At 37.1% G+C, this 21965-nt stretch overlaps 1 protein-coding gene across 2 annotated transcripts in view; it reads right to left on the bottom strand.

The window, feature by feature from the left end:
- The window catches only part of LOC135324155 (ras-specific guanine nucleotide-releasing factor 2), a 129776-nt gene that overhangs the window by 24773 nt on the left and 83038 nt on the right, over positions 1 to 21965 (bottom strand). For both annotated transcript variants that reach the window (XM_064499754.1, XM_064499753.1), the window contains exon 18: positions 9685 to 9791. In XM_064499754.1, coding sequence (XP_064355824.1) covers positions 9685 to 9791 — 107 coding nt within the window. The remainder of the gene's footprint in view (positions 1 to 9684; positions 9792 to 21965) is intronic.

Consider the following 21965-nt stretch of genomic DNA (forward strand, 5'->3'; position numbering starts at 1 on the left):
TCCTTTTTCAGCACAGCCAGCTCAAACTATCATAAATGACACAGACTGATCAGGGATTATAACTAGTGGACATATTGGTTTGCGTGATTCTTTCAGTAGAATCTGCCAGTAATATTTCCAACCCAGCTTGACCTCAGCTTGAAGATGTCACCTCACAGCACAGACTTCCCATAGGCCAGACCAGGCCCCTATATACAGGCAACTTCTGCAGCTATTCTGCCCAACATCTCTTTTTTTGTGCCTAGAAGTTTTCTTTTTTATAACACTGTGCTAGCTGTTCCTTACAATCTGTAGGGAGAAAAAGAATGAAAAAAGGTAGATTTCAGAAGAAAACTGGAGAGCTAATCTATTTCTGGGTTGAAGTTAATGATCTGAGGGGTGTTGAGATGTCAATGTGATGAGCGACATGTAAAATATATATATGTGTATATATATATAAAAAGAAAATCCAGACAGATCATTTCATGTACTTATATCTATGTAGAAAGTTGAACATCAAAATTATACAAACATACCGCTAGAATTCCCTAACTACCATTTCCAAATATAATTATATATATACATTATATGTGTCTATATACTAAAATATACATTAAAAATAATCTTGGATGATTCCTGTGACATTTTATCTATTATACCACCTGTTAATATATTTTACTATTCTTCAGCATTTTTGATCTGAAACGCTCCATCTCACCAGCAGCTGGAAGCAGTAGCAACAACTGTTATCATCCTCAGCACAAGGCAGAGTGCTGCACCTAGCAGGCCTGGCAGAATAAAACAGGCTCCCTAAATTCTGCTGTGCAGAAGTAAAGGCTGGTAAACCTGAGCAGACCTGCTATACTGACTTGCATTTAGCTATGTGTCAGAATTTAGACTCTCCCAGAATTTGAAAAGACCCTTCATTGAAATTTACCTATCACAGAAGGAGCACAGTCAGTTAGAAAAGAACTGCTCACTCAAGTTCTGAATTTTCCAACAGGCAGATTTCAAATTTTACAGTGATTTAACCCTTCATGAGTGGAAACACGTCTAACATATTTTAGAGCCCACATTAACCTGAAGTTCTATGTTTTTAATCCAGATTTTCATTTGTCTCAAGCAGAGAAATTAACTAAGATTTCCAAGCAAAATTTAAACTTTTTTAAATTAATTCCAATATCAACAGTAGTTTTGTGGGAAAAGATATTTATTCCTCATTTAATATTTACTTAATATTATTTAGTTAATATTTACACTACAGAACTACTTATGAAGTGTGCAGCTATAGAGAGAATGACAGTTGATGAGTTAAACAGGTGAGCTGCCCTGGAGTCACATAGGATAAAAATAGGATGCATGAAGTTTTTAACTGATCAAAAGCACTGTGCACAAGGTTCACCACCCGTGACCTAAGTTTCCAGCAGTAGAAGACTGAGAAAACAGAAGAAAGTTTGTCATACATATGCATTACAAAAGCTCCTTACAAGATACGGAGCACTGAAGTCAGTATGATTACATTTTAAGTAGACTCACAACCAGCAGGCTGATCTACTACACCATGCAGAGCTCTAGATATCAATGTTCTCTTTAGAATTTGGATGCATGTTCCCTTGCCAAGAAGGAGCAGGAGAAGACATGCAGCAGTATGAGAAGTGCCTCATACAGTGCTCAGAAGAAATCTATTCAAGTGAGTCAAAAGAAAGAGGGGGTGATGGATTTGGAATCACGGGCCAGAAGAAAACAGAGTGGAAAAAAAAGGTAGGAGGAAGCAAGGAAAAGAACACTTAGCTGTGCTGGTGAGGTACAATTAGAAATATGTAGATTTATTGCAGGTGGGTTTTTTTACAGAAAATATTGTACAGAGCAGATGAGGATTATATAATTTCCAAGTTTCAACATGCACTCAGTGAAACCACTAACACTTTTCCTCCCTTCTTTCTTCAAACCTTCCTAAGTGAGAGGAAATATTCTTCTTTTAAGCAATGTGAGGAAACCTTGAATAACAGACAAACAGAGGGAGCTGAAACCTGAGAACCTAATTTATCTTTGAAAACATCTGGGTACATCAGTGATAAAGACTATAGAAAACACAGTGAGAGAGGCAGGGAAGGAGGAGAGAGAGGAAAAAGAATTTATATGGAGAACTCGCAAAGAAATTCTACAGGGAACCCTTTCACTGAATTACATTATCCAACTTCAACATAACACTACATGCTTCATGTAAAAATAATCTCACCTCAGTTCAGCTCTCAAAAATAGAGCCAACTTTCTAACTATTCCTCAGCCATCCACTTACAAGGCAAAAAAGCCAATTGGCAGACTGGCTTCAGAGTCCTGTGACTGCCATGTGAAGAGGAGGAGGAGTAGTACAATTTGTCAGGATGAATGTAACACTACTCACTCATGACTGTCTTTTCTGAATACATTTGGATTCATGTTATTAATTTCTCCTTTTTTTATTCTTATTTTCTGTTACATAACATTATGCTCAGAGGAGACCCAAGAATGGAAAGTTCTTCCAGAAGTTCTGGCAAACACGAATGACTCAAAGGAAGGGGCCATCTGCTGGAGCATCACATCCAAAGCTTTTAGGCACTGTGCTCATCTTAGACTGAGGGACAGCTCTAATCAAGCGACCCAGAATGCTTTCCAAGTTGGAAGCTTTTTTCCAGGCAGGGAAGAAAGCAAGCTGACTGCTTTCCAATTCAGTTGCTTTGGAAGATTCCTAGTTTTGGCACATACAGCCCAACATATACCCACAGATGCTCACAGATGCAGTTGATATTATCATTATAAGCAACAAGATTCAATGAACTGAAATCTCTTCCTAGCCATGTCTCTTCATCCTATGAATAACTACATAGTAAGGATCTTTCAGTCCATAAGCCACCAACATGCGAAACTGAAGACAAATCTGTTGGAAGGAAATAGGAAGAAGTAAAAGGATAGAAAAGAGAACCCTGTGGAAAGAACAAGAGTGGTGACAGTTCTGAAATGGAAGGTGAAGTAACCAGAAAGACATCAAGTAGGAAGGAATGCCAGGCAAAGACAGAGGTCAGTGGGACTTTCATGTAATGGCAGTGAGATGAGAAAGTTTTAAAGAGTGGCACCTGGAAGAGAAAATGCTCAGATGGAGGTGAAGGAAGAGTTTTTAATCTGTAAAGGAGGAAGAAAAATCTAATGGAGGTTTTAAAGATCAGATATGAAAGGGAGGGAAAACTGCAAGTAAAGCTAGAGTCAGTCTTTGGTTGTCTCTATGAATACAAATACAAAGTGGAGATATGGTGTGCAGACCCATTTTCCTTTGCCCCCAGCTGCAGAAGCAATCTGAAAATAGCAGAAGGGCACAGACACTGAGAAAGACTAGCATTGCTACTGGCTGTAACTGATTACTCTAGAGTGAAGGGCTAAAGATAAAATCCTGCTTAAAGCCCAGAATATGAGATATCCAGGAGGGCAGAGATTACTGAATGATTGTTTTCAAGGAAGTTGGTATATTTTAAATATTTTTTATATCTATCTATATATATTTATATCTATCTATCTATATATCTGCTCTCATGCCAAAGTGTAAATCCATAGTCATTTCAATGAAATCAGTGGAATGACTCAATCTTTTACACAGAAAATCAAACTTTGTCACAGTTAACTGGAACTACTCCAGTGATATAGTCCTCTACAATAATATTTCATTTGCCAGCATAAAAGCACACTTCAACTACCACAAATGCTTGTGCTGAGGGCAATTTTCATAAATTCACCTGCACCAAGATATTTACACATTTGGAAAAGAGACAAAAGATCTTATAATTGTTCATCAGGAAAATTTAACCCTGAACTATCACTGGCTTATCTCAAAAGCAAGCAAAGGATGATTGCTTTGTCTTCACTCAGTTTCAAGTGCAAAGAAAGAATCATCATTTGGGGAGAATGCCAGTCCTGCTTCTAAAGCATCAGTTTTAGCCTGTCATTCCTGATGGAATGTAATTAGTTCAAAATTACGAGCTATATTAATAACATGACTGAATAATTCTCATCTCATACCATACAAACCTTTTGTTATCCAGGCACTATGTAACCTGGTAGTACCTAGAAAGCTTGAAAGAAGAATCTAGCCACTAGGTACTGTCAGATTAAAGTTTTCAGTGCAGATGAGAAATGCGACATCTCTGGCCCTAAGTTCTGGGACCTAATATACTTAAGAGCATCGCAAAAAGAACTCACTGAAGAAGGATCTGTCAGGCTCCAGCAGAAGCGAGTGCAGTGTACTTCTAATTAGTTTGACTGCCTGTATGCTTGGCTAGCATTGTGAGGGTGACTCACGTTCCCTGAAGGGTCATGGAATATCAAACCCTTATGTTTCTGCAGTATTTGGACAGACCATAGCCACAATTAAGTACATTACTATTGAATACATAGCTTTATTCTGTAAATGACTTAAGTTTATGCAAACATGATTTCTTTCCTCAGTAACTAATGGTATGTCAGCATGTTCACTTACGGTTCCCATGTTCTAGGCTGACATTCTGTGGAAACCTTTCTTTTACAGTTCACAGTTTGCATTGATATATGTGTTTATGTCAGAAATAACCCTACAAATCTCTATTCTGTTTCAAGATAGAGGTTTCAGATTCTTAGGGATCATTTGAAAAATAGTTGAAATACAGCATATCTTATTATCACATGGTAAGTGCGGTGTAAGTCTAATTTGTTACAATTAATATGCTATAACTTTGCCAGGCATCATATTCATTACTTTATACTTTTAAACATGAGCCAAGTGGTGCTCCTATGAATGCATTTTTATGTCATTGTTTGCTCCAATGTGCTGAAAACAAAATGGAATTGGCCAATTCATATGCAAACATACACTAAAACTACTGGTACCTAAGGAAAATCATCTTTGCTTAGATAATTCTCTGTATACAGCTGTCTTCCTTCCCTAATCAATATGTGGTATCAATAACTACATCTGCAAAACCTTCTGTTGAAAACCCAGCACAGCTCAGTCAGCACAAACAAGAAAATGGCTTGCAGTAGATTTTTTCACAGCTGAAGCAAGGCAGGAATCAGGCACCAAATCATGACCGACACTCTCAAAATTCAATTCTTGGTTTGCTCCCCAGATCTTGTGGTAACTTCATAATACACTGACACTGTCTGACAGCCATTTAGTTAGTAACAGCGTTAAGATTTGCCTATTCATTTCAGCAGAGATCTTCAGAGAAGCCAATGTGAACAAGCACCCAACTGGGAAACCTGGAGAAGCCTAGCCTCTCTTCATCAGCAGAGGCAAAATCTTTCTCCTTGGACGAGTTTCATTTCGGTGTGCTTGCCACAGAAGCAGAAAAACTTAATCTTGTAACTTGAAGTGTTTAGATAAAAAACAAAACAGTCCTGTTAAACAAAGAAAAGTAGACTGCAAGATTCTAGGATAATGAAAATCATATAAAGACTCTCCTCTACCTCTTTTTCCCTTCCTGTTTTTTCCTCCTCTGACAGGAGTCAGTGGGAGTTTTGTCCTCACAAGCCCTTTCCATTCTCATCAAGTCAGCAAAGCTCTTGTCTTCACAATCACTGTCTGCCTCAGCGTTTGTGTTTCCATTGTTTACAATAAGAGAATCCTACGCTGTTCCTCTCAATTACATTTTAAAAACAAAATGCAAACATGATCATTCTGCTGTTATTTTGGGGGAAAAAATGCTCTGTTGGCTTGTAGGTGGCTGAATGACAGACAGAGAAGAGCAGGGTAAAAAGAGGAGGAAAAGAATGAAAAGAACAAAATGTAAATAAATCCCTGGAAAACCTAAATGATTTCTCTTTCATGCACAAGTAAATAATAAGCAATATAGGTCTGATTCCTTTTGCTCAGTGTGGTAAAAACAAAAAGTATGTGTCACGTTATGATCATGAATGTTTTTTCCAAACTCACATCTGTGCCTTGGTAACTCCTGCAGACATTAATTAGTTCCTTCTGTCTTCTTGAAAGGGCTGCAGATGTGGCATTATCAATATATACTTACAAAGAATTTAAGTGAGGCCCCAACAGTGTATGACCCAAGTTTTCAAAACAACAAAGGATCCTTTTCCTAAGCTTTATTTTGTATGATTTCAAGACAACAAAACTGCTTTATTAACATACATCCTAACTGAATAGGGTCAACTATTAATTTTAATGATTCTGTTTTCTGACCACAGACAAAATTACATATTAAATACTGTCCATGTTCAGACAACAAAGTAAAAATATCACAGCTTTTTAAAAAAATATATAAAATACCCACAACCATTGTCTTCACATAGTTGTAAGACACTGTAGAAAGCTAATTCATTTCATAGCCCAGCAGAGGAAAGACCATCCAAGCTCCAGCCAAGAATTTTAAGTCATGGCTAGCAAAAACTAGGGAAACACAATGCTTTGAACCATGTTTTTGGATGCTTTTTCTATTCCTTGGTTCACATACTAACCCTGCCCCATGTTGTTAGGTACTAGAGAGGGGCACACCGAAGCAAGCCAAAGGGACCCAAAAGGAGGGGTGGGTGCTAGGGAATAAAAAAGTTGGATGATGTATGTTTTTCGCACTTTTCATTAGTCTCTTTACATTACAAATGTTTCTGCACATAGCCTGCACACTCTTCTGTGTTTGTATAGCATCTCACATACTTTGGACACTAGAACACCATAAATCACTATGATAATTTAGGCAGACAAAAAACTTGTAGAGAATTGATTGCTACTAGTGGATCAGAGAGTATCAATACAGTTACTGTTATGCTCTCAGAGGTATTCACATGCTGCAACACTAAGCACTTCTATAGTAGTGTCCAGACTCCTAAAAAGAGAACTAAACAAAGCTCCACATATTACCCATATAATGCTTTTGCTCCTCTTCTAATCTAGTAATAAGGAAATAGCATTTTCACAGAAAAAAACATATAGTAGGTCACCTCTTACAGTGGCATAGGCTAGCAGTGACCACAAGAATCTCAGTCACATCAAAAGGAGGAAATTCTACAGGGCAGTGAGAGAAGCTGCTGCCACAGAGGAGAGAAATTGCACATCTGGTGTTGGGAATGTTTGCAGAAAGAGTAAAGCAAAGCTCAAAGCCAAATGGAGAGAGATATTTGCAAATATCAAAGTATTTTGTTAACAGGCTCCTTTTTTAAGGGAATAAAATCTGCCCGTGGCTTCTGAAGAAGGTGAAGAACATCAGATGCACTGAGTGGTCAGAGAATGATATAAAAACCTCAAAATGCAATAAAGTTTTAGGCAGGTTTGTTGATCTCACTGAATTTTACATTGCTTTGTCATTTTGGAAATCTAATAAGCATTTCCTCACCAAACTCTGGTGGCTAAGGGCTCTCTGGTTTGCAGTTTGCATGGTTATTGTAAAATAAGGCTCTGAGCTACTGCTCTTCCAGGACTATAGATCTTTACTGCCAACATTTTATACTGTTTGGTCAAACAGTAATTCTTCACTTGCTTCCTTATAGTAGTTCTGGTCCTATTTTGGCCAAAACTAGCCAGTCATTTCTGGTTTTTTTGGTCTTGTGTCCTTCCTCTGTCCCTAATCTCTCAAGTAAACAACACAAAAAGCTTATTACAGGCTCTGTTGCTGTAGCGTTAGTTACTTTCTTTGCCAAAGCCCTTGCATGTAAAAATAATCTAGTATTCCAATACAGCAAATAAGAGATGTAGAGAATTAAAATTTGCCACTCTTGCCATGGCAAAAAGTAAAAGGCAGTGAGTGACTAGGGAGTCCAAATAACAGCTTTGAAAATGCACAGTGTTGGACTTGAAATGATTCTATCTCCTTATCCCATTCTCTTAGTCTTTTTCATATTTTTAAAAAAATAATAATTGTAAAACATTAGGTAGAAATAAGTGCAAAGGTATACAGAGCAGCATTATATATTTTTGCATAGCATGAGTACACTTGAAATGAAAACCCACATAACAACACTATATTTTTAAAGAAACAAATCATATTTTTGGCAAAATGCTACAATGGCAAATGCTTACACTCTTTACAGTTGGTTTGTGTTTACAACACCACAGTACAATCAGGGTCAGTCAAGAAATGTAAACTTCAGTTTAACTAGTTGTAGAGAGTTGCTTAATGTAGACAAAGGTCTGATGATTCCTTGCATCTTCATAATTGCATCAATTAATATTTCAATCAGTAATAAAGGGTCAGCTCAACTCACCGCACTATTAAATATTATTTGTAGCAGTGACATAGTAACTGAGTACAGTACACTACTGTGACACAGAACAGTAATAATAGACTTCTGCCACTCCACTACAGCTCAAGATTTTGACATGCAATGATTTTCATTTAACAGGTAGCCATCTACCAGTATAACTAAATTCTCAAGGTTGTTTGCAATAATTCAGAATCATTCCCATAATACCAAGAGAGATTTTATTAATCTCTCCTGGGCTGTTAGCTTTTTGAACACAACAAATTTTCCCACTTATGCATTCTTATTGGCTTCACTGTCTAGCAAACTTAACCTCTATGAAAATTAAACCCATTTCACAGAAATAAAGGAACTGAGTTTGACATGGAGACTGCTGCAGCCAGCTCTGCAATAGAACATCTTCCAGATCAAGTTTCCTGATTACTAGCAAGGACTGACAAAGCACTCTATAACTGCCATGAAGTATCATTTATCCAAGGCTTACAGAAATCTTTCATGTGCTTCCATAGTTCTCTCTTTTTCCTTCTCTCTTTCTTTCTCTTTCCTTCTTTCTTTTGATCAATTTGCCTGGTAGTTTTCTACATGCACATGAAAATCTAAAACCATTCATTTCACCTGGCAACTTAAATAATGTTGCTATACATGAAATTCTACTAGCTACTCAGATTCTTTTTCCCTCAGTCAACAGTGTATCATGAGTACATATCACACCCACAGCCCTGTAACGGGTTGTAGAGGGAACCTCCATGGAGGAGTGGTGCTTCTTTTTGCATATGCTCCACAATAAATACACAAGTAGGTAAGCACAGGTATTTTAATACATTCAGTCAAAGTAACAGAACCAAACTGTCTGCAGTATCAACACTGACAATCTGAAAGATAAATACAACCTGCTCTTTAGTAGAGCCTCATCTTCAATAGATAAAGCAGACACAACACTTTACAACATTAGGGGCCAGGAAACCCTAGAACTTAACACAATTTTGCATGATTGGATTATGGACTTATTTGCTTTCCACTGAAGTACCAGGTGTTGTGAAGCAATATATACTGTCAGGCAGGATATCAGACTAATGGAACATGATCAGTATGTGCATAGATAGTACTGCACTCTGAACTTAACTTCTGAACTGAATTTGTGGTTTAATTTTTACAATAAATATAGCTGCAATCTAGATGTTGTTTAGTGCATTTCTCATGTATATATTTCAACATGCAGTAAAGCAGTCAAACAAAATGTTACAAGAAATATTGACTATTTTCATAGAATTTTGCAAGGCTAGATGAAAGATTCTTTATTTATAAAACTGTGTGCTTTAATAGGCAAATTTTCCTTATTATTATCATCAAGCAGTCTGACCTCTGCTACATTATACAGCACCACTGCCTCATAGTATGTTTTGGATAGAACCAAAGTGGTATGAATTCCATGACCAGACTGAGGTCAGCTCGCATCCTTCTACAGACAGACAGCACAAGAGCAGAACAGAAGAATACCTGAGAATGCTTGGAGACCCAGTGACGCAAGACGTTCAGGACACGATTAGTGGCTGCTCTGCGTATTATGAACTCTTTGTCGCACATGCGTTCAGAGTTGTTAAACCCTGTAAAGGAAAAGAAAAAAAAACCTCACTGGAATTAAAGTTAACAGAAGCACCAAAAAGATCTTTCAAATATAGTATCTATAATGTTGGTAAGTTGAGAGCACACAGAACATGTATGTGTAATAAAAGGAAGGAAGCCTACACAGATGACATTCAAATATGATCATCTGGCTACTGAACTTCTGCAAGAAAGTAGAATATAACCTTGTCCATTATAACTAACACAGACTACTTGGGTCAGTATACAGTTTTAGGAAGATAAAGGATATTTGTCTGATTTATTAACATAAGATAGGTCTCCTTGCTGTATGGAAGAGAAGAGTAAAAGACAGGGCCAAACAAAAATTTACAGTGCCTATAATCAAGAAGTTTACAGAAGGAATGTGAATATGATTTAGAAGGGGAAGACAGTGGCGGTAAAGAAATAGGGGAGGATAGTAGTTCAAAGACAGAGGGGAAGGTCAACAGAAAAAAATGTTCCTTTTTAAAAGCAGTATGGTACAGTACAGTATGGCACTTTCTCTACTTAATTTTACATTTTTGTTACATTTGATCTCACACTGTGCTGCTTTCGACATCACTTACTGCAGAGTCCAAGGAACAACTCGAAATTCCCTTCCATATGACCAGCACTTCACAATTTCTTAGCATAAAAGCTACTCTAAAGCCTTTGCATTGTTATAAATAGCAAAGACAGATTAAACTTCTATTTATTCTGTTAAAAACCCATTAGATGTATTTTTAGAAAAGCCAGTATTTGTTTTGTTCCATTTTTATTAAAGATGATCCAAAAACATCCAGACTGTTGCTCTATAGTTTTGGAAAGATAAGCAGGAAAAGAAAGGTTTAACTGCAGTCATACATCTTTTACCACAGGCTGGACCCCAAGCACCAAATTGATTTTCTGCACTTATGGCTCATGGAAGGGTTTTATTTGTTTGTTTGTTTTTTGTTTTTTAACTGAGGCATATTACACAGTAGTTGACATATAAGGTAAAACATTAATGGAAGTTTCGTATTAAAACATCTTCAGGAGTTTCACTGCCCATAAACAGTAAAGTAAACAAAATCTCAGCAGCTTTACTCAAGGAAAGGTAACCTAGGTAACATTTTGTGTGTTAATTTCCTGTGCCTTTCGCAGTTAATCTTTTGCAGAAGCAATTAGGCATACATATTATACACTGTACAGCTAGCCACTTAATTGCAGCAATGAAAGTCACAATGCAAGTTATATATTCAAGCAGTAGAGTCTTTTATCAAAAAAACATTAAGGAAAAGAAGTTTTGCTAAGCTGGAAGGAAAATGGAAAGAAACCTATAGAGACAGTTTTCAGTTAGCTGCAGAAAAAATTAAAAAAGGAAAAAGGAAAAAATTCCAGGGACCACTTCAGCAAACTTCTGCTGGTCTCTGAATTTCATCTTTTAAACAGTAATTAGTTTGTTGCAGAGACTAAGCAAAATGTTCACTCACATTCACATTGTCAGTAGTTAATGTTGATGCCTTGAATCTACAAAAAGAGATCTTCGACTGTATAAGAAAAGAACTTAGTAGGACACAGATGCACAGGTGTAGATGTGAATTTAATTCCAAGTGGGTGACTCAAAGTGTATCTTCATGTACCAGACTTCAAATAAATATCTAAATTGGTGAAATATAATCTTTCTCAAAACAAAGCTGGAAATCTATTAACTCCATTCTGACCTTTGTCAGAATTTGCCTACCAAACAAATCAGAAATCCAGGATGTGTTTCCTTCTTTATGCAACATTTATAATTTACTGCTCTTTATAAGAAAAAAAATCCTCAAGCAACACTCACCATCCAAAAAATACACCTGCAGATTGATTCCTGAGAAAATCTTGTTTATATCATTTTCCTGTGGATCCTTAAAAAAATTTAACTGTAAATGCTATCTCACAGTTCCCATTAACATCACCAGTCACAGTGCAACACTATCATCTTTGAACTGAGTCCATGAAGTCATACAGTAAAAATCATTACCCAACTTTTCTGGTCTGTCCCTTGCTTAGGGTAGTTACTTAGCAATCTCTCTGACTTTTCAAGATACTCAGAAATTTTGGCATAAAATGTGAACCTGGCTTGGGGAAGAGACAGATTACTGCTCTTTGTTATTCATCTTTATACTGATTGGGGTACTGAATGTACTCTACTTTACTTACTTACTTGCTCCTTTTTTTTTTTTTTTTTTTTTAACTATATCCAATCAAGTAATTCAAGTTTTAAAAACAGATGTGTAAAATTTTTTAAAGAATCTTGTTATGTGGAGTTAATGGCTCACTGGTATCCAAGAAAAGAACATATGTTATAAACATCTCAAAAACAGGTTCAAAGAGCACTGGGGTGTACTGGATCTCCTCTGGCCCCATTCCCCACCCTCCAGTCCCAAAAAGTAAATTATAAGGAGTAAACTGTAGGGTGAAAATTCTGTTCTCACCCCAGTACTCAAAAATCAGTGTTGTCACTCTTCTTTGTACGCAGGCTTAGCCTCCTTCTGTTTGGATGCCTGGCTTTACCTCAGGATTTTCCCTCAGAACTTGCTTTGAGCAAAAGTAGGCTTTATCAAGGCTCCATACTCAGCAGCTCTGACAGCTGCATGGCAGAGCCAAGCCTTCAGCCAGGCATGCTGGACAATACACAGAGTCCTTGGATCTCCCTGAAGTAATACAGGTTGGAGCAGGACAAGGGTGCTGGGACTCGTTCAGAAAAAGAAGCCTCTGTCCAGCAGTTCCTCTTGGGCAATGCACCAGAAAGGCATGATCTACTGTGCTGTTCCCAAGCAAACACTTCTGCAAGAACATGAAGGGGGACCTGGCACAATTCACGTCAAAGGGACCAATTACATTCCCACTTCAAACAGAGATGACAATGTTCAGAGCAATCCTTGGGGACTTGAAGATGAAGAACTGCCCCTCATGAAGATGGAGATGGAAGTCATCAGTGACCAGGGTGGAGAGGCCTGCATAAGCAAGGCAGGTGATCTCCTTCGGTCTGTCACCAGGAGACAGTACAAAGTGAGAACCTTTTGAATGGGATTTAGCACACTTCTGGCTTGTGGCTGTTCAGTCCTGAACTGACTAGCAACTGAACAGTGGGAGCCAGGGACTGCCAGCATGTGGTAGAAATTGTTACTATCCATACTTCTCATACCATTAAAATGCCCATCAGGAACAGATGAATTAGGTTAGCCTCAAAATTAGAACTTATTTGAAAAGTGTTCACTAAATAAGCTTAAGTGGATTTATATATGTGACTTTTTCATTAAAAATCTAGGCAACTGCCACTATTTTTTAATCCATCCACCTATATATCAGAAGACTCCACGAGTGCAAAATTTTATCTAGATACATACCAGTGAATCTATTCAAAACTAAAGTGACAGCTCCTTTCCAGTCAGTATAGCAAGTGCTAAAAATACCCACCATTCAAAGTGCTGGAATGTAGCATTGCTGATACCAGGAGAATTCTGACGCATTACTAATCTAGAGAAAAGTTAGTGAACATTGACTGTAAAAGCAAAAGAAAAGTCAGGAAACAGGTCTTTTCATTATCCAAAAGGTGAAAATGCATAAAAGATACTCAAGAACATTCAAATTGCATAGAAGAGTGCTATTAATTGCAGGAGTCTCATAAAACCTCAGAAAAATAGCAAAGATATCCAGAAACAACTAAGATCAGTGAGCATTGTTACTTCCTGGTTTTTTCGCCTTTGAAAATAGAAAGGGCTTCAAATTTGACAGTAAACAAAACAACAACAACAGATTTTTTTTTAAACCACAACAGCATTAATATAAATGGAAAAACATGCAAAATCAAGTCCCTGACTAGAATTGTCCTCGTTCTTCCTAACTTTCGAAGCTATGTGGACTTTGGGAAAGAAACTCCAAAACTACTGACTAAAATTTGATGCAACAACTACTGAAGCAATCTAAGCAGGGAATCAGTTTGCCAGGGAATGGTGCCATCATAGTGCTTTCTGCACTTTTCATGATATAAATTTCTTCTAAAACATTGGCTTTGCTGCTGCTAGTTACTTCCTCCTCTCTCTTTCTGCCCACCTAATCCTCTCTTAATGTAACTCCAAAGAAAACCCTAAGCTAACAGGACAATTGCAACAGCTCCATATGCATAGCATACATGTTTATGTATATTTTAAGGAGTCCACTATATAGCTTGATCTGGTTCTGCTGAGATATCACTACTTATGAATAACCCAAATCTCTGCTGCTGTACATACTGTAAACAGGTCAAACCCAGGCTATCCTGCAATCATGACTGCCTTTGCAACAGGTGACAGTGGTACTATTCGAGGAGGTACTCCAAGCTATCTTGTCTACTGCAAAAAACAGGTGACATTCATGGACCTGGCCGGATCACACATCACCTGCTCTGCCCATCCATATGCAATTACACTGGACCTGCACAAAGTGACCATGCAGAGTACGCAGCAAGAAATTTTGAACTAGAACCCCACAGTGGAAGACAGTGTTCACGGAAAAAAAAAGTGATTCCAACTCCAAAGAGCTTGCGGTCTAAGCATGTTACTAATCCAAAGCAACTACTGGATATAGACAAATAGGAGAGTAGAGTGGGATAATACTGATCAGGCTGACAAGCAGAGTCTTGCCTCAATAGCAGGTCTATAGAGTACCTAGCATAAATAGGGTTCTGTGCCTCAGGTAAGAAACAAAGGAAAAACAAAGGTATGTGGCCAGTCAACACAAGAACGTGGTGCACCATCTCACACTGCGAGACTTGTCTACTTCTAGTGAAGACAATGGCAAAAATCAGATCATAACTTTACTGGGTCCCTTTGCTTATTAACCACTCAGTAGCGCAGGCTCTTCACTCTGCTAATGCAAAACAAATGCTTGAGAGACTGGGGGAGATAATCAGCCTCCTTTAAACATTGCCTGGGTTTTATGATAGAGAAGTTTTATAGGTTGGCAGATGTACCAGCTAGAAGGAAGGATGTTGACCAACAGACTAAAACTGGGAACCAAGACAAACTTCGGGTCAGATGTTGAGCTGCAAGGATCAAGGCTTTAATTACACCTCGAAGCCATATTTGCGTTTTACAAAATACATATATCCTCGTTCTATGCATCTAGCATTCTACAAAACAGTTGCAAAAGCCTTTTAGTACTGCTGCATCCTTCCCGGGATTCTCCATATACTTCTCCTACCTGTTCTTTAGGCTAGGAACAGTTCTTAATTCTGTGATTATACAACCCCTAGCATAATACTGTTTCCATCCATGACTTAGACTCTCAGGCACTGCTAAAAGTTTACATGGGCTGAAAGAGGACCAAAAATAACCATACTTTGTCAACTGAGGTTTTATCTAGCTCAGTATCCAGCAGCAAATGCTTAAGGAAAGAATATTAAAAAGGCAGTTTTAGAGCAATCCTTCCCACAGTGTGCTCTCCTTGGCATTCAGCAGTTTCAGGGCTAACCACACAAACTCCACTCAGATCAGTCAGAACATATGCACACTTCCTTCTAAGTTCATATTCGCTGAGGATCCAGGGAAGGAAAGAGACGCAGGCTCCCTGCTAGCAGGACCCCAACATTTGCAATGTTCTAGTATCGGATGCGCAGGTTCTGGATTGAACTGCCCAGCCCAGACTTGCCTACATCAGAACTTCACAGTGAAATAACCAATTCCAAAAGAGGAATCACGTGGAGATTTGGTTTCTTTGAGTCCTCCTGTATCAGTTTCTCTCCTGAAGGAAGCAATCTTTCTACATTAAAAATATTAGCAATATTTCTAACCAGCAATACTCTTTGTGAGCAGCTGCTTCAGTGTGAGTTACTTTCAAGTAACATTTTTTTCCCCAGTATTCATCTGTTGGGATGAAAATAAACTGTTTCTACAAATAGTCTCTTCATATAATGATGGTGCAGAACCTTTACCACAGGCTGTCAAACACAGTGTTAACCTGCCAGCACATTCAACCATTGCTAGTTCCAGTGAATTACTTCTTTCAGTTTAATTTAATCACTCTGTTCATGTACTTGTCTTCAGACTATGTTATGCAAAATCCAGTTTCATCTTCAGATATTTTTTCTTATGTGCACTACAACCAAAACTACCACTTTTGAAGCTTCCACTATCATCAAAGAAAAGAAAAAAGAGGTCCTGAATAGATGTAAATCTCAATACCTGAAGACATAAACAGGCTAAATTACAATAATACCTGGTACTTAGATAGCTCTTTTTATCTGAAAGTCTAAAGCACTTTTCAGTGGTAGATGTAATTATCTCTAATTCATAAAGGGAAAAAGGCACAAGCAATCACGGCCTGCAGGAACAGTGTATCGAGGATTCCACATTTGGAACTGCCACACTCGGGACCAGATCTGAAGATGCCATGGCATGCCAGCGTGACATGGGGAACAGATGCTTCTTCAGAAGTCCCTGTTGCAAAGTTCTGTTACACTTTTTCTTGTTCTACATATTAAACCTGACTCTATCAGCAATTCACATTATTTCCTCTTTAAAGTTTTACTCTCAAGAGGAACATTTACAATACGTTACATTCTGCATTATATATGCTATATATACTTGTTTTTCTATTTCACTTAAGATGTCAAAAACCTAAGTTACAACAATTGTAAGCTCTGCATGTTATTCTTCCATACTACTACAGTGGCACATGAGTCCTGACCACAGTAATTAATTTGTCAAAAGTTTTGATTAAAAGCTATCTGTTTTCAAGGGTTTATCTCTACAAAATTCATTTCAGTTCACAGGATTTAGGGGCAATTTGTTTCAAGTTATGAAGGGTAACTTCAACATGTTTCTGGTGTTTTTCCTAGCAAAAAAAAAAAAAAAAAAAAAAAAACTATTTTAGAAAGAAATTTTACAGATTAATTGCACTGAAATACTCTGGAATCATGTCCTGAAGCTGCATTAGTACCTAACATAGGCTAAAATTGTACTCTACTTGTGAGAGGATCATAGCGACCCCCCCTCCCAGTCCACCCTGTGAGGTAGAAGGGAAACACTCACAGCTCAAAAAAACAGAAGGCAAACACCACCCCCCGCATCTCCCCCACCCGCAAATGTCAAATATAGCTGTTCTCTCTCACGTGCTTTTTTCGTTCTTCTGCTAAATGCGCTCATAAGCTCTAAGCTAGCTTCATGATTTGGCCTGGCTCACATCCTTGAAAGCTTAGGCTTGGCAAACATCAGCGTTACTTTCTGACCTGGATAAAGAATACAACCCCCAGGCCCGGAGCAGAGCAATTTTCAGCCACAGATTAAAAATGAAAAAGCCCTTCCCATATATGCAACACAAAAAAACTAATTACAAAAAGTTTTCATTCACATACCTAAAAATGTTTGTATGATAGTTTAAAGATACACATCTTTAACAGTCAGGCATTCTCAAGAAAATAATTGAGTTCCACACATTTTCACAGAAAAGTGCCAGAGAGCAAACAGTCTGATACTGGTAAGAATCTAAACCGCCAAAGATTCTGCCCTCCTTTTCATTTCTTTAATTATGATATCAGGTTTCCATACAGTAGCCTGCTGAAGAATGGCAGAGCTGGAAGAGAAAACCATTCATATTAACTGAGATGAAAAGAAGCATAAAGATGGTGAACTCCCACTCACTGCATACAGAACAGCATATTTGATCAATAACAGAGTCATTCCTTTTTCCTTAGTAACCATCAAATGCACACATTCAAAGTTATAATGGAATAGTTCATATGAGCAGTGTGATGCTTGCAAGCATGAATTATCAAGTCTAGCCATGATCTTTGGCTACCTCAGTTTAAAAGAGAGGTATATTTAATCATTCACTATGCCAATGTTTGAGTTTCTTTCATAAATGGTTGCCAACGCATATAGCATCAGAAGAAGTGACTATTAAAAAGCAGCTGAAATCAAGTATCCCATGCCTTTCAGACTTCTAATTTCACTTTCACTGGTCCTTGCAACATATGAAATCATTCTGTTCTAAGAAATATGCTGCTGAAACATCCATGTTGTAGCCACCCACGTCAGAAATAATTCCAAGTATGCATTTGATTCTTTTGCCTGAAGCCTCCACTGCAAATACAATCTAACTATCAAATCAAGTCAAGGGATTATAGTCTTAGTAAGGTAAATCCTATGGGAATCACATGCACCAGCTGATGTACAATAGTGTAACACAGAGCTATAGTGATTGTGTTTAATTTCTGCAAAATATTTAAGGGAATGGACAGAAAACTGTTTTTAAGACACTCTTGCTTTAGAAAGGATTTTTCTAATCACAGAAATTTAAAGAACAGAACGTTAAGATAAGAAAGTCGATATTTTTTGCCATGATTATGCTCTAAATTCAAATTAAATCCAGAAGTCTATAAAATATATGTATCCAATGAAAAAGCTTTTGTTTAATGGAATAGGGAAAAATATAAATGTCTAAAAAATGTATTTAAGATCAAGATGCTATTTTGAGTCCTAATCATAACGCTAAGGTTGTCCTGATAATTATAATAATCTAGGAGAGTATATTGTTAAAACAAGGCTGAAAAGATTTCTTTAAACGCAAAGAACCATTCAAATTTGAAAATATGTCATTCAAAAATCCTTAAAAACAGGGTTACTGCTATAGATATGACTAGCATGTACTGTTGAGATTTTTTTTTTTTAATAGAGATGTTCTCTTAGGAGAGCATATCAGAGTCTCACACTTGAAAAGAAGATGTGAAGTTACTAAACACTGCAAATATACCCATAGTTATAACTTACATAACTTGTTATTAAAGATATATAAATTGCCTTTGGAAGTTTAAAAAAAGAGTCTGCAGTTTATTTTTGCACTAAAGTTCAGCAGCTATACAAGATTGTATTTTCATTTTCAGCATATTGTGATAAAAATGTGGATTCAGAGAAAACAACATTGTTCACTCCTCTGCTAAAGAGAGAAAAATAAACATGGTGTATGCATTAGCATTTGCATATGTTCTAACCATATAGAGAATACCTCTAACTTTAGAATACTGCATTTACTAGAATATATTTTGTAACTGTAAGTAGCATTTTCACTGGACAGCACCCTAATCTTTTTTCTTTCAGCAACAGCAGGAAAAGCCAACAAAGAGTTAATGTCATCACCAAAATCTAATGCTAAGTTTTGGTGTACCTGCATACACTTTCAGATCACACTTGTTTCCACAAAAGGAGTGTATATGTGTGCTTGTATGTGTAACATTCTAGTTCAAGCTTTTAGGGAAATTGTAAACCAAAGCATCCAAATCTGGTGCCTTAAGATAAATTATTTATAAATATCTCTATGAAAAAAATACTGAATATTGAAGACATTGCACAGAGTAACTACGGATTCTGGAAATGCTCTAATGACAGACACAAGCTGACACGATTCTTGTAAAGAAATTTGTGAATATAAGGGCAGAAAGTATATGCTGTGTGAAAATGGATTTAGAAACCTGATGTTATTTGTTGAAATAATTGTTGAATAATTAATTGTTGAATATTTCAGCACTGCTGGATTATATGCACTATACAGAAATGTGAATGAAGATTGCTCTCACAGGTGTACAAAACCAGAATACATCTGAATTATAAGTATTTTTTTTCTTCCTTTAGGTTTATTTTCTAAACACACCATCATTTTAAAGTTTTCTAAAAGGTATTTGTGCCACATATACGTTTGGGAACTTGTAAGAGAGAGCAGTGAACATTTTCTTATTATTATTTTGGCTATAAGATGTTTATTTCCAGTACTTCATGGGAAAAGAGTCAAAAAAAATTTCTGATCAATAGAATGTGACTTGGATTGTACATAGATAAATATGTTTCCTTTTATTTCTATTAAGAAAAAGCCCTGTTGCCATTAATTGTCATTTGTGTTTACATATTGTAGAATACCATGTCAAATGTGGCATATGATAGCAACATTTTTTCTTATGGGTTATTTTATGTAAAAGAACTATAGGAAACAAGTGATAAAGAAAAAAAGCCTTTTTGGTAGTTGCAATATCTGAACAATTTTATTTGTGATTGTTTTAGCACATCTTAGATTTTTCTGACTGCACTAATATTTGAATTATCCTCTGCGAATAATCACAAGAATTGTAACATTACAAATAGTTGATATTCCTTTGAATTTGTACTGCAAGCCAAGTGTGTTTGCCTGTGTTCCTGCTACATCTCCTAGTCTTCAGGGAACATCTACACAGTTTTTACCTGCTGAAGTGTTTGTGCATTTTAAGGGATTTTCAGCTCCTGATTTTTTAAAAATTACACATTGTGTAAATCTATCAGTAATCTTACAGCATAGCAAATATTACAATAATCATCTTTGCATACCTTTATAGTCTTTTCAGGAACTATTCAAATTAAGCTTTCAGTCCTTTAAAACGTTAAGTCTGCCTTCCCGCAAAACAAAGGTTAAAATAAATTCTATGACAACATATAGAAAAGGAGATCATATGGAAGACTGCAAAAAAAGCGGTTGGATTTTTTTCTATTAGCCGGTCTGGGCTTTTTACATGAGCTAAAGGAAGTACTTTACAAAACTTTTTCAGCCTTTCTTATGACAATAGGAGTAAAGGTTAAATGGGAAGGAGACAATAATTGTAAAGACCCAAACGTATCATTTTTCAGACCATCTGTGAACAGATACTTGACTGTCATGCAAAACAAAAATTGGCAGGTTGCGTATCAGTCAACAAAATTCTCTGAACAAAACGTCCACCTTATAAGCAGCTCCCAGACCGTTTACGATTGGACAATAAAGCAACTCAGTAGTAGCATAAACAAATGTTAATTATATAAGCAACACATAGGCTAGAAAAAAAAAAAAAACCAACCCTTTCCTCCCTGTCTCACAAAGCTCACATACATCTTTGGGTTCTCCAGATGTGAGGAAGATACTAGGGAATCTAAAAAACCCCACAGTCATTATGGGCCCAGATTATTTAGTCAAACTCTGTACCCATAATTTCAACATACTAGGGGCTTGTTTCTAGCATGCAAAGGTCAAAGTTCCATTCAAGTTTCTTCTCCTCAGCTTAGGAGAGCAGCAGAAGATACCACCTACCTAAAAGCTTACCACAGAAGCTCAGCTAAACCACTAGAAAACATAAATTCAGCCTCCCATCCAATTAATCACAGTAGGACCCCGTTTGGGGGAATAAAAGCAGGCATTGTATTAACATCCTGTCTGAGATGAAGGAACTGTCAATGCCAGTTTGCTTGCACACATCTATGCAGCAGGCAGTTTTCCATGTAGCTGCTCTGAACTTTGTATGATAGGTCGGGAAATATGTGGTTCAAAGTGTCATAATTCAGCAAATGTCTAGTACCGATACTTATCGCTGAGAGGGTCGGCTGCTCTGATAAACCCAAAGAAGCTGTTAATTTGGGGGGGTAGAGGGCATAAGAAATGGGTTCCTAAATTTCTGGTAAAGTGAAAAAAATTCTCATGCTCCCCTGGATCTTAATTCTCATAAAGACAGCAGGGATCACTTGAGACAAAACTGAACTTCATCTTTGAGTGATCATTTTAATTCAAGGCTATTGCTCTACCAAAGCTGCAAGGGGAGGTTCAACTTAATTTCCACATTAATGTTTAGCCAGTTATCTAAAATTGCTAAGCAACAATTTTGTTAAATTCAAAGGGCTCCCAATTCAGGAACATAAACAGGAGTCTATTCAAATTCACTATGGAGTAGGTGAATATTGAGAGGAAAGGAATAATATTCAGGGTTATTGAATTAGAAGGCAGATTCCAAACAAATTAGTTTTAATCTCTATTTTCATCTCACTACTGATTTTCCAGTAAAATATCCTCTGCCAGGAAAAAACATACACAAATGTCTGATAAAAACAGTGTGGTGAATAAGCATTAAAAATGCAGCCTGCAATAGAAAGGACGTTTGCATCTCAGCTGTGGCAGCAGCATCAGCCCCCAATGCCACCCCAGAAAACACTGTGCGTTGCAGCTCCCTGGAAGGCGTGGTGGCAACATCTAACTTTGGCAACAGCATCTGGGCAACTCCTAACAACTCTCCACTCATAAGGAAGGAAAGCTGGATGATCTTTGCCACTGATTATTTGTCACACAACTTTTTCTGATGAAGAACACTGCCAGTTGTAAAATTAGTCAGTAAGTATTTCCCAAGCAGCTCC

The sequence above is a fragment of the Dromaius novaehollandiae genome, chromosome W (genome assembly GCF_036370855.1).
Source record: "Dromaius novaehollandiae isolate bDroNov1 chromosome W, bDroNov1.hap1, whole genome shotgun sequence".
NCBI classification, from domain to species: Eukaryota; Metazoa; Chordata; class Aves; order Casuariiformes; family Dromaiidae; genus Dromaius; species Dromaius novaehollandiae.